A 17,991-nucleotide genomic window follows, 5' to 3' on the forward strand; every position below is an offset into this window, starting at 1 on the left:
AAGAGCGGGATGTGGCCAAGCAACATGGCCAACAGGACGTGAGCCTCTGAGCTCTCAACCAGCCTGCCCAGTAATCCTGCAGCATCGCTCCTGTAACCAGCCTCGGACACTGCCCACAGTGCATGGACACGAAGTAGCACCAGTGACGGCCTCCTGGATGTTTTGCTTCCACCAAAGAGCGGGACTGCTGGTGAGCGAGACTTTGGCCACTCCGGTGCAGGTGAGCGACTCGCCGCAGGAGCAGAGGCCAAGGCTGGTTGTGGTCAGCATCCTTGCTGTTTGGACTGTGGGAGTGCTTCGCTGGGCCTGGTTCCCGCTCCAGCAAGAAGGCGACTGTGGCCCCCGGTAGGGCGAAGACCAGAAAGGCTGCGGAGACGGCTGTGCCCGCGGAATTCCCGGAGGGTGCCCCCAGGGCACGACCTGGGCCGCAGGTATAGCTCCAGAGGAGAGGAGCCCTGGCCATGTTGGTGGGGGCGGTGGCTGATGCCCCCGTCTGTAGTCCTTATTCCCTCTCTCCCCGTGGGCGGCTGAGGTTGGCTGGGATCCGAGGGCAGTGCCAGTGGTGATCCTGCGGCCCCAGGCGGAGCAGTTGAGGCCCGGCCGGAGTCCACGCCGAAGACGCCAAGGAGGTGTGCTGGGGACGAGGCAGCAGCCCGGGCATCTAGAGTCGGTGGACCGGGCCGGAGGGGGAGCGATGGCTGTAGAAGGATGCAGAATATCTGGCAGAGATGAAGCGTGGTGTTGCCTGAAGTTGTGGGAGACCCTGTACGTCAGGCTCTCTGTCAGAGCCTGTGCTTGTAGACGTGGCAAGTGGGAGGCAGCAGCTCCTCTGTTTGGCATCCTGTGGCGTATAGGTGTGGACACTGAGCGTTTAGAGTCGGCGGACCGGGCCGGAGGGGGAGCGATGGCTGTAGAAGGATGCAGAATATCTGGCAGAGATGAAGCGTGGTGTTGCCTGAAGTTGTGGGAGACCCTGTACGTCAGGCTCTCTGTCAGAGCCTGTGCTTGTAGACGTGGCAAGTGGGAGGCAGCAGCTCCTCTGTTCGGCATCCTGTGGCGTATAGGTGTGGACACTAAGCGTTATCATTCTTGATCAGTAACAGAGTCCTCAATCATCTGTTAGTAAGCACAAAAACAGTAGTCAGTCATGACTGATGGATATTATGTAAGCAAAATAATCCTCCTCATTGGGTAGCTCACAGGTCATATCAATTGTAAACGTGGTCCCCAATCTGCATGTTTTCGTCTGAATACCAAACATGGCGTTTGTGTAACAACCTTGGTTACTGGATAAGAATGATAACGACATCAAAATTACTGTGCGAGATTATGTGAATAGGTGAGCTGGTATGTAAACATCTAGGCACACCGATAGTTATTAGGACGATAAGGTGGCACCAGGGGTGGCCGCGCCCCATAGCAAGTAGATTACCAGGATAGAAGAGTTTTGAATTTGGGATTAAATCAAACTATAAGAAGACATGGCACTAACTACTAAATAACATAAATCTAATCAATGAAGGTATTATGCTTTGTTTTCTAAGAATCTTTGATGAATATGAAGATATCTAAGCACATTTGTGGTAACTTAAATTAGGGATCAAGGTGTCGAACTTCTAACCCACATAGGTCTGGCTCTTGGTTAAAGCAATGTAGAGCTTCGTAAGAATTGGCTTTTCATGTATAAAAGTGTCTGAACACTTCTATTTAGTTGTACTATATGTACCTCCAACGTATGATCTATTCTTTTGTAGCCCTGATGAAGTCAAATTAGTTCATGTATCATTGACAAAACACATGTTGGCTACAAGAATGAATACTGTATTTCAGAAGTGATTTAATTCTATGACAAAAGAATACCACTACAATTTTTGTATTGACAGTTAAAAGATGTGTTGTCAGGGGTCCTAGAAGAATGACGATTGCATAGTTGCATGTTATTTGTTCATGGGAGGGGGTGATTTTGTTACAGAATTATTTGTTTCTTACTTATGAAGGCATGCAGCATTTGCCGACAGTAGGTGGTGAGCAGAAGTAGGAGCGACGTTTGAACTACATAACACATTGGCAGGGCGATGAAGGTAAGGTTTCTAAGCTGGAGTGTTTGAGGCTTAGGCACATGCACGAAACGCTACAGCGTGCTCTCATTCCTTAAACTGCATCATACATCTGTAGCCTGCCTGTAGGAAACACACCTAGATGACACGGGTGCCGCTAGATTGTAAAAGAAGTTGGGGGGTCAGATATTCCACCACTCCTATTCAACATACGGCAGGGGCTTGTTGATATGATTAACTCCCAGGATGCCGTTCACCCGGACATATATGGAGGAGAATGTGAACGGCCGCTATATGCTGCCTAGAGGAGCCCTATACTGTTCATCACCATACTAAACACGTACGCCCCCAATGCATATGATTCTGCTTTTTACAAAATGGTTTCCTATCCAAATCATATCAAGCGTACTCGCCACAGTAGCACAGACCCTGCTATAGGTATACAGGGAGGCATTTGAACGGGGAGTCTTACCCCCCCATCATGAGGGCAGGGGAGATATGCATGCTCCTAAAACCTGGATGAGACCGGCAGAACCTGGCCGCCTATCACCCGCTCACAATGATAAATTCAAATATGAAAATACTATGTAAACTATTAGCGACACTATTGGCCCCGCACATGCCCCACCTGATCCATGAGGACCAGTGGGTGCTTATACCTGGTTGTACTACTAGTATGAACATAAGGCGGCTAACGCATGTTGTGCACGAGGTAAAACACAGGAAGGAGGAATTGGCCCTTGTGTCGATAGACCTCGAAAAAGCCTTCGACACCATGGATTAGGGATACCTACTGGAATTGCTGAGGGCGGTGGGATTCGGGCCATAGCTTCGTCGCTGGGTTAAACTACTATACACTGCACCGTGCGCGCGGGTCGGCGTGGGCCTGAGTCGATCTGGGCTGTGGTCATTGGAGCGGGGAATGCGTAAGTGGTGTCAGCTTTCACCACTGCTTTTTGTCCTTGCTATTGAACCGCTGGCAGTCTGGCTCCGGAGAGACCTTGAGCAATTGAGCATCTAGATAGGCGGCACAACACACGTGATATTACTATATGCATATGATGCCCTCTTCTATATAGCCTCAACTGCGTGGCTGTGCCTAAGCTGCTGCAGCTCCTGGAGGAATTTTGGGGACAACTTTGGTCTGCGTATAAACCGTCATAAACCCTTGCTCTTCCCACTGGCTTGTATGGCTGCCCTGCCCTTGGATCACCTCCCTGATCTAGGGTTTCGCTGGAAAGGGGCGCAATTTCATTATCTGGGTGTGCAGGTGGTGCTTAAGGATTCCCAATTGTTGCACCTTAACTTGAACAGGGTCATTGCTGCGCTGTGGCGATCTGTGGCCTTCTGGAACTCATTGCCCCTCATTGATGGGCAGACTACCGATGTCCAAGATGGTGGTACTGCCGTGTCGCCTGTACATGTTACAAAATTCGTAATGCCCGATTCCAAATTAGATATTCACGCAACTGAACTCCATGTTTGTAGCATTGTTTTGGACGGAGTGTCGCAGCAGAGTGGCCTGGAGTACTCTGACCCAACGGTAGAAGGCTGGTCTTATAATACTATGCAGCACACTTAAAGCATGCAATCCGGTGGCTGGCTGATGGGGATAACTGGGAGAAAAGACTTCTGGTGGGACGTGTCCATCGGACAAACTCCCGATAGCACTGATGGAGGGTACGGGGGTTTCGGATGATTTGCTCTACATAGTCAGTCACACTGCGAACATCTGGCAGCTATATGTGGAAAGGGTCCTGAGATCAGTACCGTTCCATCAGGAGCTACCAATATGGATACTTGCCCCGGTGTGGAAAATGATGGCTTAGATGTGAATCCAGGCATGGAGGGAGGGGGGGAGATACAAAGTTTTACCCGATCTTTAACCGGGTGAAACATTCATCACATGCGAGCAGACATGTGGGGACTTTGACTTGGGTCAGGGCCACTATCCACACTACACTGGACTGACTGAAATAGTTAAAGTGACCTGGCCAACCTATCCACTATCCAGACTGATCTCTCTCCTATATAATGCAATGAGGGCAGACTCAACGGGCCCCACTCCTAGGGCAGGGGCGGCATGGGACGCTGACATGGCAGAGGCCCTGGGAGACAAGATGTGGTCAGCCGTAAGTGCACTTCCCCACACAGTATCCTGTAATGCACGTTTTAATCTGATACATTACAATTTTCTACATCGTACCTACATGACACCAGTGAAGCTACACCTTATTGCCCCTGACCATTCAGATGTTTGTCCACGGTGTGGTGAGAGTGGGGCAGATTTCCTACATTTAGCATGGGGCTGTCCCAGGGAGAACCCGTTCCAGACCCAGGTGGTGGGGATTATACAGAGGGGCACAGGCATTTGGGTTGAGGGTTCGCCACTGCACTGTTTATTGGGACATGTCAGGAAACCTAAGAAACGCAAAATAGCATACGAGCTGTTGCAGTTACCTTTAGAGTTGGCGAAGCGAATTGTCGCCATAACATGGATGGGGTAGTGTACCCCAGATGTGGACGTGTGGTACAGGGAAGTGCGTGAATGGACGCTGGTGGAAGAAGCTCATATGAAATTATGTAATAGAGGTGATAAACTGAATGAGGACCTTAGAGAATGGAGGGAGCTGTATGATGCTTTTTTGAACCCTGAACAAGATGCGAGTGACCTGCATGATTCAGACACCAGCGAGGCAAGACTGGGGGGGAAGGGGAGTGAGATGCAAAGGATAAGAGATATACATTTATCTCCACAGTAAACTGATCTGCCATTAACTGATCTTGCTCATATATATGTACTCTGCAGTAAATGTCCACTTGTGTAGGTCACCTGAAAATATACAACCGCTGCTAATTTGTTAAAAACATATACAAAAGGTAATAAAATAAAATGAGGAAGACTGATTAAGGGAGGAGAACGAGAGGTGGATAAAGATGGAAGGGGCATAAACTCTGCTTTCTTACGGTCATCCTGTGTTATGGAACAGAAACCAAGCACCCTCCGCCTTTGGCATATTCAGAAATATGTTAACACATGCTGACCATGTAATTATGGAAGAACTAAATGGGATACAGACAATTTAACTGGCTTGTGCAGGATGGAATTGCCGTAACAGTATTAGTAGAAGAAGGGCTTGCCATGTAACATTATGTTCAGCACCATGTACTCCCTTAAATAACAAATGCGAGATCGTAATGCAGAGTTACCTACATCTGACAAACATATTTAGCAACAGTGATTTTAAACGTGTAAAGTCTCATCGGACCGGTTATATTTATTTAATAGTCCTGCTTCCAAAAATAGGACCACAACATTGTGGTTGTCCAACAATTTTAAAGATGGACCTGAGGCTACTGGTACAAAACTGGAAATGAGTAACTTAATAGAAAAAATATTCCATTTTGTTCCTATGGACGATTTACCTCGGTCTCTTCTCCTGTCAGAGTCTCGGTCTCGATTCCGATCTTTTTTCCGTTCCTTTTCTTCTTTAGAGGAAGCGTATACTCCATGCTCACGCCGCTCCCGCTCCCGCTGTCGACTCCGTTCTAAGAACTCTTCATTAACCCCGCCGGTATAGGTTGGGGTCTCCACTCTAACTGAGCGATAATGTCTAACGGAAGAAAAAGCATATACATTTATAAGGGTTGCAATCTCATCACTTCCCGTATTATACCACACTCAGGGCATGATGCTCCAGTTTCCAATTGCTTTTTTAAATTAAATACAATTCCAGGGTCTGCAACTAAGAGGGGTACTCGGACCACATCAGGGGGGTGAAAGCTATCAACTTGTACATCAATAGGACACCACCAGCAAAGCTAGCACCATAACCATAAATCACATACATGCTTTCACCAACTGCACCACCACAATGAGACTCAGCTGAATACAGATGGGGGCTCCTATGGAATTTGAAAACATAATAAAAAACATTGACCAAGAAGATATCCAAGCAAACACAATTAGATGGACAGAGCGCTGAAACTTTTCAGACACACACCCCCAGTCACAGATCTAAGTTGAATCCATCATCGTTCTTTAGCTCACTTCGCCACCCCTGTTCAGACCCAGCCATATGCAAATCAATCTTGACCCTGTTCTTTATGGGAACAACCCAGCCCGAACGGCCAAACCAGGTCTTCCCTGGACATTAAACATCTACTGCTTAATGTGAACATGCAGATGTGAGCATGTGTAACCAGATAGCCACAAAAATGAATCGTGGTTGGTGCAGTCGGGAACAGAGATGTGTATATTTTTAGTGCTATTACGTTCCAGACTGTGACATTAAACACAGTGAATAAATATGTCATTATTTTAAACGTCCATGACACACAGTATAGAATAAGCTCACACAAAATGTGCAATAAGATTTAAGTTTAAGATAAAAATTCTTCCAAAATATAGATTTTAGTAACCCATACTATACCTAGTACAATTTTTTGTATATTTGTCTAACAAAAACATGGACTCCGCTGCTCAGCTAGTAACACCCTTACGATATCCCTAAGCGAAAAAAAATCTTTGTCATCATGAAGCTTCAATTGACTCAATCAATTTAAGCCAATACTGGCTATGAATTAGCCTTTTACATTTATATTTTAAACAGTTGTCCACATTTATGTTTCTTTCAGGCATCAGGCAGTAAGCAACTTGGTAAAAATGTTTGTTTCTTATTTAGCTGTCAGTACCTCACTCTGATTCATAGCACAAGAGACTCCCTCCAGTCCACTCCAGTAACAGACCAGATCTGCAAACTTCTGCGTGAGCAGTACCCCTCTGTGCCTAAGGGTGGCTCCACATGATGTTGCCGGTGCCAGTTGTGACGTTGCAGTCACATATACAGGTGCCACCCAGGCACACGGACGTCAGTTCCTTTTCACTTTTTTTGCTCCCAGAAGTGCAGAGCCTAGAAGTGAACTGATTTATGGGCTTCACAACTATGACCCTGAAAAGGGAGAAAACTTAGGCCAATAAAAAAAGTCCGCAGAGCAGGGAGGCATGGGTGAGTATGTAAGGAATCTGCAGCCAGATATTTGTCTCTACTAAATACTGCTTTACCAAAGGTAAGTAACTTGTTAATCTGATAGAGACTTCTAGCTGCAGATACCCTACCTTTGAATAGATACCCAAGTCATACCATCCTGGCGGTGGACAGAATAAAAAGTCTTGCTGGACCGAACAGGCGAAATGCCCGCCCCTACAGAACTGACTGTCCAGGCAGTAGTGCTTGGCAAACTTGTGCAGAAAAGCCCACATTGCTGCCTGGCAGATATCCAGAACTGGAACACCATGAGCCAACGCCGTGGTTGCAGCCTTCCCCTGGTGGAATGAGCTCGTAAGCCCTAAGGGAGCTGCTCACGGACGTAGCAGATTAGAACGCAGTTAACAACCCATAGCAAAACGGTCGGTTTCTGCACTGCCCAAACTTTTTTAGCTCCAACGTAACCCACAAAGAGTTGGTCGTCCACCAGGAACTCTTCTGTGCAGTCAAGATAGAACAACGCTCTTTTTGGGTCCAGGCAGTGGAGACGCTCCTCTTCCTAAAAAGGGTTGCGGGGGAGCAAAAAAGTTTGGTTGACCCAGATGCAATGGGGTCACCACCGTTGGAAGGAATGAGGCATGGAGGCGAGGCACCACCTTATCCAAGAACGTCATCTGTTAGGGACGCTTGGATGACAAAGCCTGCAATTCACTCACCCTCTGGGCAGATGTTATTACCACTAAAAAGGATGTCTTCATGGTAAGCAGTGGGAGGGGACAACTATGTAATGGTTCATAGGGCACACATGAGATAGGCGGGAACCAAGTCGACATCCCACTGTGGCATGATAAAGGGCGTAGGTGAAAAAATATGTACACGCCTTTTTAGAAACCTATTTGCAGTAGGAGATTTGATCAAGGAGTGTTGGTTCGGCAGCCGCAAGAAAGCGGACAGAGCAGAAATATAACTCTTAAGAATACCCAAAGCATGGACAAGGGTTAGAATAAATAGTCAAAACCACTTTATTCGATTTAGTTAAAAATCATAAAAGCATTCTACATTCACAGAGGAGGGGCAATACAAATTCATGAGAAATTACAAAGTCAGTAGGACAATAGTATTTACATATTCACAATATTAAAAATGATGCAAAGCATCAGTATAATTTAATATATTCACAATTTAAAAATACAGCTAAAAAGGAGTAACTATTTCGCTAAAAATTTACAAATACACAAAACATTATCCATTTTCACCTTCCATACAAAAACCCATATATTACATTTTAAGTCTTCTTCTCCTGATCCTAACTGCAGCAACAAGATAATTGGCCACGCTAAACATAGCCAAAGCAGAATCCAATAATTGGAGATACAGGAGGGCAGGTTTTGACTGAGTGAAGGCTTTATCCTTCAGTAATGGAACCAGGTATTTCTGTCTGGGCACAGTAAAAAAATTACAGAACAACATAAGGTGCATATTATCTTGTATTGAAAGGTTGTCGCAATTGCAAACAGGGGCGTCCTCCTCCTTAAACCAGCCTTGACTATCACAGAGAACCGTATAAATCTGATTAAACCGAAGTTTAACCAGAAGCCACCTGTGAAAGGGAATGTTAACAATAGTAAGGTATGGTTGTATAGTGAGGCAGGTAATGGTCAAGTAATGAGCTCTGACCATGGTTTTAGTCAGTTGTCGTTCCTCCCTCTCCACATTTTTAATTTTAATAAAGTTGAGCTTAACCCAATCTAAATCAGATTTCTTTAGACTTTGAGGGACCGCAAAAATATCGGGACGTCCCAGCTCCAAAGAGCACTTTTGAATGTATGATAGCCAAGCTATTTTTTTGAAATTATCCAATTTTAGGCAGTCAACCAGTATTTTATGGTTAAGGCCTAGATTGTTATTAGTCCAGGTCCTTATCCATAACAAAATGGGGGCCATTAAAAGAGTGTCTGAAATGTACCCTAGACCAAGTTCCTGGTGGACTGAAAACGTGGCTGTGGATTGGGGAAGTCCTAATATAGATCGAAGGAACTTATTTTCTTCCCTTTGGACCAATTCGCCATTCACATAACCCCACAAACCTGAGCCATACCTGGCTATTGCCACAGATTTCGCCCTATACAAGTTTAGTAAAGCACCAGTTGGCTTCCCTCCCAGTCTCCTGGAGAAACTTAAAATAGCATTAGCCGAACTCCTAACTGCTTTAGTTTTAGCTGTAATTTGGGGAGCCCAGTAAAATATTAGATAGAGAAGCAGAAAGAGGGTCAATAGACCTTTCTGTAAATATTTGACAAGTTTTTGCCAACAGCAGACATATACCGTCTTAGTGGAGGGCCACTTGGCTGTCAAAATAACATTAGATTATTCGGGAAGAAGGTAAAGCTATCAACGGTCAGCCATCAATCTCCACGCAAGGAGGCAAAGAATGGACAGGTTCGGATGGAGGACCCTCTCTTGCTTCTGGACAGAAGAAGCTCCTGAAGAGGGTGCCTGATCGGAGGATTGATGCTCATTCGAAGAAGCTCTATATACCAGATTCTCCATTCCCAGTCCGGAGCCACTAGAATTACTTGGGCCCGGTGCTCTTAATCTTCTTGATAACTCTGGGCAGAACTGGTATGGGCGGAAAGGCATACTGGAGGCCTGAGCTCCACTCGAGATGTAAAGCGCTGCAGAGCAATAGCCATATTGGAAACTCCAGGGAACAAAACTGCTGACATTGGACCTTCTCTTCAGAGGCGAACAGATCTAACCAAGGCTCTCACAACTGCTGAACGAGACCTTGCGCCGCCTCTGACTGGAGACGCCATTCATGATCTGCGAGGCATTGACAGTTGAATTAATCTGCCCTGGAGTTCAGAGAACCTGTGAGGTGTTGTACCACCAGGGTTCTGCCCTACAGTTTCAGTCATGTACAGAGACTCAGGGGCTCTTGACAAAGGGTATGAGACCTCACCCCACCCTGCTTGTTGCAGTACCACATGGCAGTGTTGTCCGCGAACACCTGCACTAACTCTCCCTTGACAAAGAAGAAATGCTTTCAATGCTAGCCTGATCACTTGACGCTCCAACAAATTGATGTGGAGCCTGACTCCATCGGAGCCCAGGGTTTCCTGAGCTCCACCTCTCCCAGATGACCGCCCCATACCAGGAGTGACACATCTGTGTGGGAAGTTGGCTCTGTATATACTTTACCAAAGTACGGTATAGTATGCACAGAGTCCAGCGAGTCTCAAGAGGTATAGCAGAAGCTAAATTAGGTAAGTACCACAAGCTCTCTTTGTGGTAGTGCGGGCAAATAGTTAGGCTTATCCAGAGGGTGTTGTGGAAAAGTAGGTCTGTTATCTTGCCATTCACTCCACCATTTTGTGCTATACCCTTCATGGCTGACCTTCTCTCTGCATCACAAACACTCTGGAGCTCCACTTTTGACATGCCACATTCCTGCACAGACACTCACACCCTGTTCGTGCTTTGGCCGGCCACAAAGTGACCAGCCCAAACTCAACCAGTCGGACAGGGAGTTTCCCAGATGTTTATCGTCCTCACCCTGCACACTATGCCCTGCAGGCGTCCGTCAGCTACCATCTGCAGGCCTATTAGATTGATCGCTGCTTGCTTGCTGTGTAATCATTCCTCTCGCCTGTGCCCTGCAGGGGTCCAACAGCTACCATCTGAAGGACTTATCAGATTGAACTTTACTTGTTGTATAAAAATGCTTTTTGCCTACATCCTGCAGGGGCCTCACCACTACCATCTGTGGACTTATCAGATTAACCTTTGTTTGATATATAATCATGCCTTTTTCACCTATGCTCTGCAGGGGCCAAACAGCCACCACCTGCTGATTGTATCGGAACGGACCATTGTTTATCTGTAAATTATTGGTGTTTGTTATTTGTTCACCTAGCACACACAGGGTGGGGATGAAGGGTATATAAGGTGCAGAACCAAAGCACTCAGCAGACTGCCTCCTGAGACAGCTATGGGTGTCTGTTGCTGATACTCTCGCCATCTCATGAGATTGTAATAAATATCCTTTCTCTCCGTGCTCCAGAGTTGGTCTCAGTTTGTATTCCGGACACGTGGACTATAGGGTGACCCTGCACCTTTTGGGTGGTCCCCAAAAGACCCCCAAAATCTACAGTGTGTTAGGCATTTATTGCATTCAATCAATCAAGACTGATGCACACACTCAGAGACTGAATCCAGACCATTAGGGTAAGTATAAAAAAGGTATACTTTAATATTATTTCTAGTACCAAGCAGGATTTGGTACAGGTAGGTAAAAATAAAATTGGATTGCAGGATTTCATAATGAAATGCAGTTAGGATTGAATTTTGCAATAGTTACGGTTTGGTATTGATTCAGAAAGCAGTTTGCATTATACAATAATTACTTTAAATTACTTTTTTGTTACTTTTAGATTACTTTGAGTCCTGGGGGTGGTATGCCTAGATAAGGTAAGTATCATTTTTTATACCTGTCCGTTTTAGTTATATTTTCTCCATACAAACATTAGTCCAACACTTAAAACATTTTAGGCCCAAATTTACATAGCATGGGTTCCTATGGGAGAAAAAGTGTTTGCGGTTTCTCAGGTAAGTACCCAACTTACAAGTGGGAGTTTTCGGGGTTAGGACCAAGGTTAGCCAAGGTTTAGATGGGCACTCGAGTTGAAACACCTGCACACTGGGGCGGCCGGGTTCAGGGGCTAATGTAAGCTAAAGTGGCTAAGGGGGACTTCGGATAAGGACTGCTGACGAGCAGGCCACTCGGGTGTGGGAGTAAAGCTCCTTCGGTTACAGCCAGCACTGCAGAGGCCAATGACTAGCACAGGATGTGCACCACCAGCGGCGGTACTGGGGCAGCAGGGTGCCAAAAAGACATTGGGAACCCTGCGCTTTTCAATGGAGATCTTCAGTTCGGTGAAGTGGCTGCATGCTTGGGCAGGGAGACTTCATGAAAGCGACCACCGGCTGGAGAGGTAAGTTGGGGTCTCGAGGGATGCCTGGACACCGTGGGTTGGGGCACCCAAGGCCATGGGGCGTCGGGTGCAGGAGTGTCTGCTGGCATAGAGTTTTCTTACCAGCTCCGGTCGTAGCCGGTGGGGCCCTTCAGGTTGAGGCTGCAGACGACGTCAAGTCAAGGGGATCACCAGACCCCAGGTTAGGATAGCTGAGGAGACCTCCTCGTGGTGTTGGGCCACTCTAACTCGGGCCGGGGGCATCAGTTAAAGACTGGTGCAGAATTGCGGAGTCGATGAATCTAGATTCTGGTTTTGGTGTCTTTCTTGAGCCAATCCGGTGTTCATGGGAGACAGAGTCTGTAAGGTGAGTGCAGGGCGGGTCCTCCGGGCTCTGGTGGGTTGCTAGCTGCTGGGCATGCCATTTTTTTCATTGTAGCAGGCTGTAGTCGGGACAGGCTGGGGCCAAAGCAGTAGGTGTCCTCTTCTTTCTGGGTCAGCACGGTTCTTCGTCCTTCTTTCTTCCTCGAATCTGAGGCGATGTTTAGGGAGGCCCCTAAATACTAAACTTAGGGGCATTTAAAGGGGTCTGCAGGTCAGGACCAAGGGACCCCTTCCTTGGAGTGGGTATTCCTCCTATTATGCCACCCTCCAGTCGGAGGGGGGCATGAGCCTCTTCCTGATGGGCTGGATTTCCTCATCTTCAAAATGGAGGGGACTGAGATATGTGCTTTACCTCGTCTTCCCCACCTGAGGGGTGGGTTTGGCAAAGGTCGGCACTCCTCTCCTCCTAGCTTGGTTTTCCCACCAATTCTCCCGCCCACAGAGGGGGTCAGAACTTGTGGGAGCCATTTGCTGGGGGCAGCAAAAGGCAAAGACAGCTCACAAAGGTGGAAGCCCTTTGAAGCTTCCCCCTCCGTGGGCACAGCCCATCCAGAGGGAGGAGGCATGACACCTCTGCCCAGGATGGGCTTTGATTCTGGACACAGAGAGCAGAGGCGATCTACCCAGGGTTCCAGTAACCTGTCTGGTGGTGGCAAATGGCAGGCAACCCATCAGGTACCACACCAGGGCTGGTGCATTTTACATTAAATCCCACACTGGCATCAGTGTGGGTTTAATGTGCTGAGAGGTTTGCTACCAAACTTCCTAGGTTTTAGTAAAGCCATTACGGAGCTGTGGAGTTCGTAATGACCAACTCCCAGAGCATATACTCTTTATGGTTTCACTACACTTACTATGCCTAAGAATGGGATTAGACACTGTAGGGGTACAGGGCTCATGCCACTGTACCCTCACCTGAGTGGTAGTGCACCCCGCTAGATGGATGGCTTACCTATGCTCAGGCAGTGGGGTGTAGGCATGGCACACAGGGATGTGTGCCATGTCGACTCTTCACTTTTCTCTGCACCAAAACACCATCCTGCAATGGCAGTGTGTGGGTCCTCCGGTACAGGGCCTCTTAGGGTGGCACAATAAATGCTGCAGCCCTTAGAGGCCTTCCTGGTCACAGTGCCCTTGGTACCAATGGTACCTTTTAGTAAGAGCTTACATGTGGACAGAGCTGTGCCAATTGTGGGTACAAAGGTACAGTTTTGGGAAAGAACACAGGCCCTGGAAGCCTGATAAGGCCGGTTCCCATATTGCATCAGATGTCAGGCGAAATGTAGGAGATAACCATGTAAAAGGGGGCATTTTCCTAAAATCGGTCACTAATGTAAGATATGGTTGGGGGAAGAGCGAGGCGTCTGCCGCTGACTATCGCAGTTCATCAACCATCACTGCAGGTCTTTTACAGTTACCTTCCAGATCTGTACCACATTGGAGAGATTCCCCTGATGCTGCGCCCACTGGAACTTCGGGTCCCACTGCAGAGCCCACATACACCATATGGAGTGATTTACCAAGAGGATGCAGGAAGCCATGAGCCACAGCAGCGTCAGTCACTCATATCTAAATCCAGGATAGAAGCTGAAACATTAGTATCATAACCTGAATGTTCTGTACTTGCTGCTCGGGAGAGAAGCCTGAAAATGCACTGTGTACAGAACAGCTCCGATGAAATGGAGCGTCTTAGAAGTACTCTAGTCCGACTTTGATATATATATATATATATATATATGAATAAAGCAAAGTTTTCTTCAACAGAAGACGCCGCACACCACCTCAGATTTGATTGTTTATTTCATGTAGGTTCCCCACCTACGCGTTTCAGACAGATACACTGTCCTTGATCACGGTACAAACACGTGTCCATCATTTGTTTCTGCTATTTATACTGGCTAACTCCACTTGGCAGTTATGGTGCATTGTGGGTGCAGTAGTTTTAATGCATTTTTTGTATCTTGCAGTGCGTTTTTGCCCAGCCGGATCGCGGTAATATAATGGCAGTCCCTGAATCAGGGACTGAGTGTCCATGTGGGAAGTTTCCCTCATTGGTCCTAAATCGTCAGGTATCAAGTGACGACACTTACAAGACGATAATGACTAAACAACATCTTAAACGTTCAGGGACTGCCATTATATTACCGCGATCCGGCTGGGCAAAAACGCACTGCAAGATACAAAAAATGCATTAAAACTACTGCACCCACAATGCACCATAACTGCCAAGTGGAGTTAGCCAGTATAAATAGCAGAAACAAATGATGGACACGTGTTTGTACCGTGATCAAGGACAGTGTATCTGTCTGAAACGCGTAGGTGGGGAACCTACATGAAATAAATAATCAAATCTGATATCTGAGGTGGTGTGCGGCGTCTTCTGTTGAAGAAAACTTTGCTTTATTCATAAATTTGCGAGGGTGTCCTGAACCTCGCCGCCAGCACCAGCTTTTTGCTGCTCCTCTCATATTGGGACGTTTGAGATATATATATATATATATATATATATATCCCTAGCCAATGCAGGAGGTCTGCCATAGTCTGGAGGTGGGAGACGACAGCTTAGGCTAAGAGGCCTTCAACAGACAATCGTCGAGATAGAGGTGCCAGTTTTCCCCTGATCTGCTCAGATGAGCTGCAACCACCGTCATCATCTTGGTGAACACCGGAGGTATGTCTAAATGGTAGCACAGTGAATTTAAAGTGCTAGTGGCCTAACTTGAACCGTAGGTAACGCCTGTGGGCAGGCAGGATGGGTGTAGGAGGCAGGCTGAGTATATGATACACACTTCTTTAAGTGATGTACCTTGCTTTCATCCAGGCAACCCTAATGGTGATTTTAGTGGTCTTTGATAACCATAGAACGCTCTCAACATGGTAGCTGTGGAAAGCAGCCTTCAGGCTTATCTTGAAGGAGTGTTAATCAGCTTGTTTTACCAGTTTAATCTTATAGTGTAGGTTAAATGGAAAAAACCACAGTGTTTATAAAAAAATACTTTTTCTATTTATTACACAACACTCACTAACACATTGGTATATCTCCTACCTATCAACACAATACACACCAATACTTCAAATGCAATAAGGTAAGTAGCACAAAATACAGTGGTCTCTAGGGGGAGACCAAACCATATACTAAGAAGGTGGAATGCAAACTGCAAAGGAGGACGGGACTTGGACCAGAAAACCCAGCTGAGCAGAGGACACAAAGAACCAACCACGTTAAGTACCCAGGGACCCCACAGAGGCTGTGTGCAGAGTGGGAACACAGCTGCGTGACCAATGGAAGTCAATGGGGGGAAGTGGCGGTTGCAGAATTGCAGAAGGATCCTTCCCAGAGGACCCCAAAGAATTCCCTTGGAGGACAGAAGGTTGGACAGCAACTCCACCAGTGGAACCAGGTTACCTACACCAAGGAAGCCAAGTGCATATGAGTGAAGAGACGTCGGAAACCTCCATAGACAAAAATGGGAGACTTTGAAGAAATTTCCTCTGGAGAAGAGGGTGAAGATGTCTGATGGAAAGCAAGGGTGGATTTGAGATGTGAAGAACCTGCAAGCAGAGGGGACAGAGTCTACGCTACTCAGGAGTGACCAGGAGGCACGGAAAATGAGGTTCCCCGTGGTTCAGATAGGCACTCAAATTGAGCCACCAGCAGCACTAGGGCGGCCGGTGCAGCTTGCAGGGGCCCAACGTTAGCCAGCCAATGGGGCTAAAGGGACCTGCTTTTGGGCACACCACTAAGTTGTGGGAGCAGGGCTCCTGGGGGTGGGATCAGCACTGTAGGGGCTAACAATCAGCACAGGAGCTACACCACCAGCAGGACGGAGGGAGGCGGATGCAGAGTGCCAAGAAGAGGTCATGCTCGCTGGTGGCACCTCCTCATGGTGTTGGGCCACTCAAGCTCGGGCCGTGGGCATCGGGTGCAGAACTGAGGAGCCACCTGGATCCGGGTTGTGTTGGAGTCTTTTAGTTGAGCAAGACCCGTGCTCAAGTGAGACAGCCTTTAAATGAAGCCAGGGCAGGTTCTGGATGGCTGCAGGACACGCTTGGGTTTCGCTGTGAGCAGGTCGGAGTCGGGACAGGCCGGTAGGACTGGATCCAAAGCAGTTGGTGCCCCCTTATTCCTAGGTCAGCACGGCTCTTCGGTCCCTCTTCTTTCTTCCTCAAATCTGGGGAGGCAAGGTTCTGAGTCACCCCTAAATACTAAATTTAGGGGTGTTACAAGGGTGTGCAGGTCGGGACCAATAGGTCCCTTCCTTGGGGTGAGTACACCCCTATTATGCCACCCTCCAGCAGGAGGGGGGGCATGAGCCTCTATTTAATTGGCTGCGACCTCTTATCTTCAAAATGGAGGGGAAGGAGATGTGTGCTTCACCTTACCTCCCCCAACTGAGGGGTGTGGTTGGCAAAGGTGGGAATACCTCTTCCTCACTTGGTTTTCCTGACGGTTCTCCTGCCCAAAGTGGGGGTCAGAATCGGTGGGAGCCAGTTACTGGGGGCAGCAAAAGGCAGGTCAGCTCACAAAAGCGGCAGGCCTTTGAAGCTTTCCCTTTGTGGACCCAGCCAATCCTGGAGGAGGAGGAAGGACACCTCTACCCAGAATGGGCTTTGTTTCTGGACCAAGAGAGTTGAGGCCTTCTACCCAGGGGTCCAGAAACCTGTCTGGTGGTGGCAAATGGAAGGCAGCCATTCAGGAACCACTCCAGGGCTGGTCGTTTTTCAGGGGGCATCTCTAAAGTGCCCTCTGAATGTATTTTACATTAAATCCCACACTGGCATCAGTGTGGGTTTAAGGTGCTGATTCATCTGCTACCAAAACTTCCCAGGTTTTAGTAAAGCCATTATGGAGCTAGAGAGTCCATAGTAACCAACTCCCAGAACATATACTCTTTATGGCTTTACTGCACTTACAATGTCTAGGAATAGACTTACACACGGTATGGGTACAGTGCTCATGCAACTGTACCCTCCTCACCTGTGGCCTAGTGCACCCTGCTAGAGGGGGTGACTTTTCTAGGCTACACTGTGTACAAATAAAGGTATTGGATCCTACTACTGACCAGCCTGGATCTCAACAATTGATAAACAGAACAAGGTGGCTGCTCAGGATTACTTCAAAACAATTCAAGATCAACACAGCCAAAACGTGCTGCGTAGCCAAAGGTTATATTCCAAACAAATTTATTGTCATGTGAGTTCAATTTGCATTAGTTAATCAAAAACATGGCATCAAAGGAACTTCCTATCAAAACAGTCAGTTCAAAAACATACAGTTATATGTACAATATATACAAATATACAAACATTTAAGGTGAATACTCAAGATTTGGCGACACCAACAACAAACTTGAAACAAATTACATCGCAAAATAATTACAACATGAACAGCCTTTACACGAAAGGCACCATTTACAAGTGGAAAAAACCAGTCCTGTGACTAAAAAACCAGTGGACAGGCGGATCTAAAGATGGAATGGATTAGCCTGCCTGTCTCACAGCACCTGTGATAGAGTATTTTTTAGATTGACAGCAAGGGCCCACGCAAGTGGTATTGATTAATCCCTATCTGCACCCTTCTTTCTTGAC

The 17,991-nt window shown here is 47.1% G+C and overlaps 1 protein-coding gene across 1 annotated transcript in view; it reads right to left on the reverse strand.

Annotated features, from left to right (window-relative positions):
• Positions 1-17,991, reverse strand: part of DHX38 (DEAH-box helicase 38) — a 1,077,951-nt gene that overhangs the window by 973,909 nt on the left and 86,051 nt on the right. Inside the window, exon 3 of the mRNA XM_078670369.1 lies at positions 5,484-5,671. Coding sequence (XP_078526495.1) covers positions 5,484-5,671 — 188 coding nt within the window. The remainder of the gene's footprint in view (positions 1-5,483; positions 5,672-17,991) is intronic.

The sequence above is a fragment of the Lissotriton helveticus genome, chromosome 12 (assembly GCF_964261635.1).
Source record: "Lissotriton helveticus chromosome 12, aLisHel1.1, whole genome shotgun sequence".
Lineage (NCBI taxonomy): Eukaryota > Metazoa > Chordata > Amphibia > Caudata > Salamandridae > Lissotriton > Lissotriton helveticus.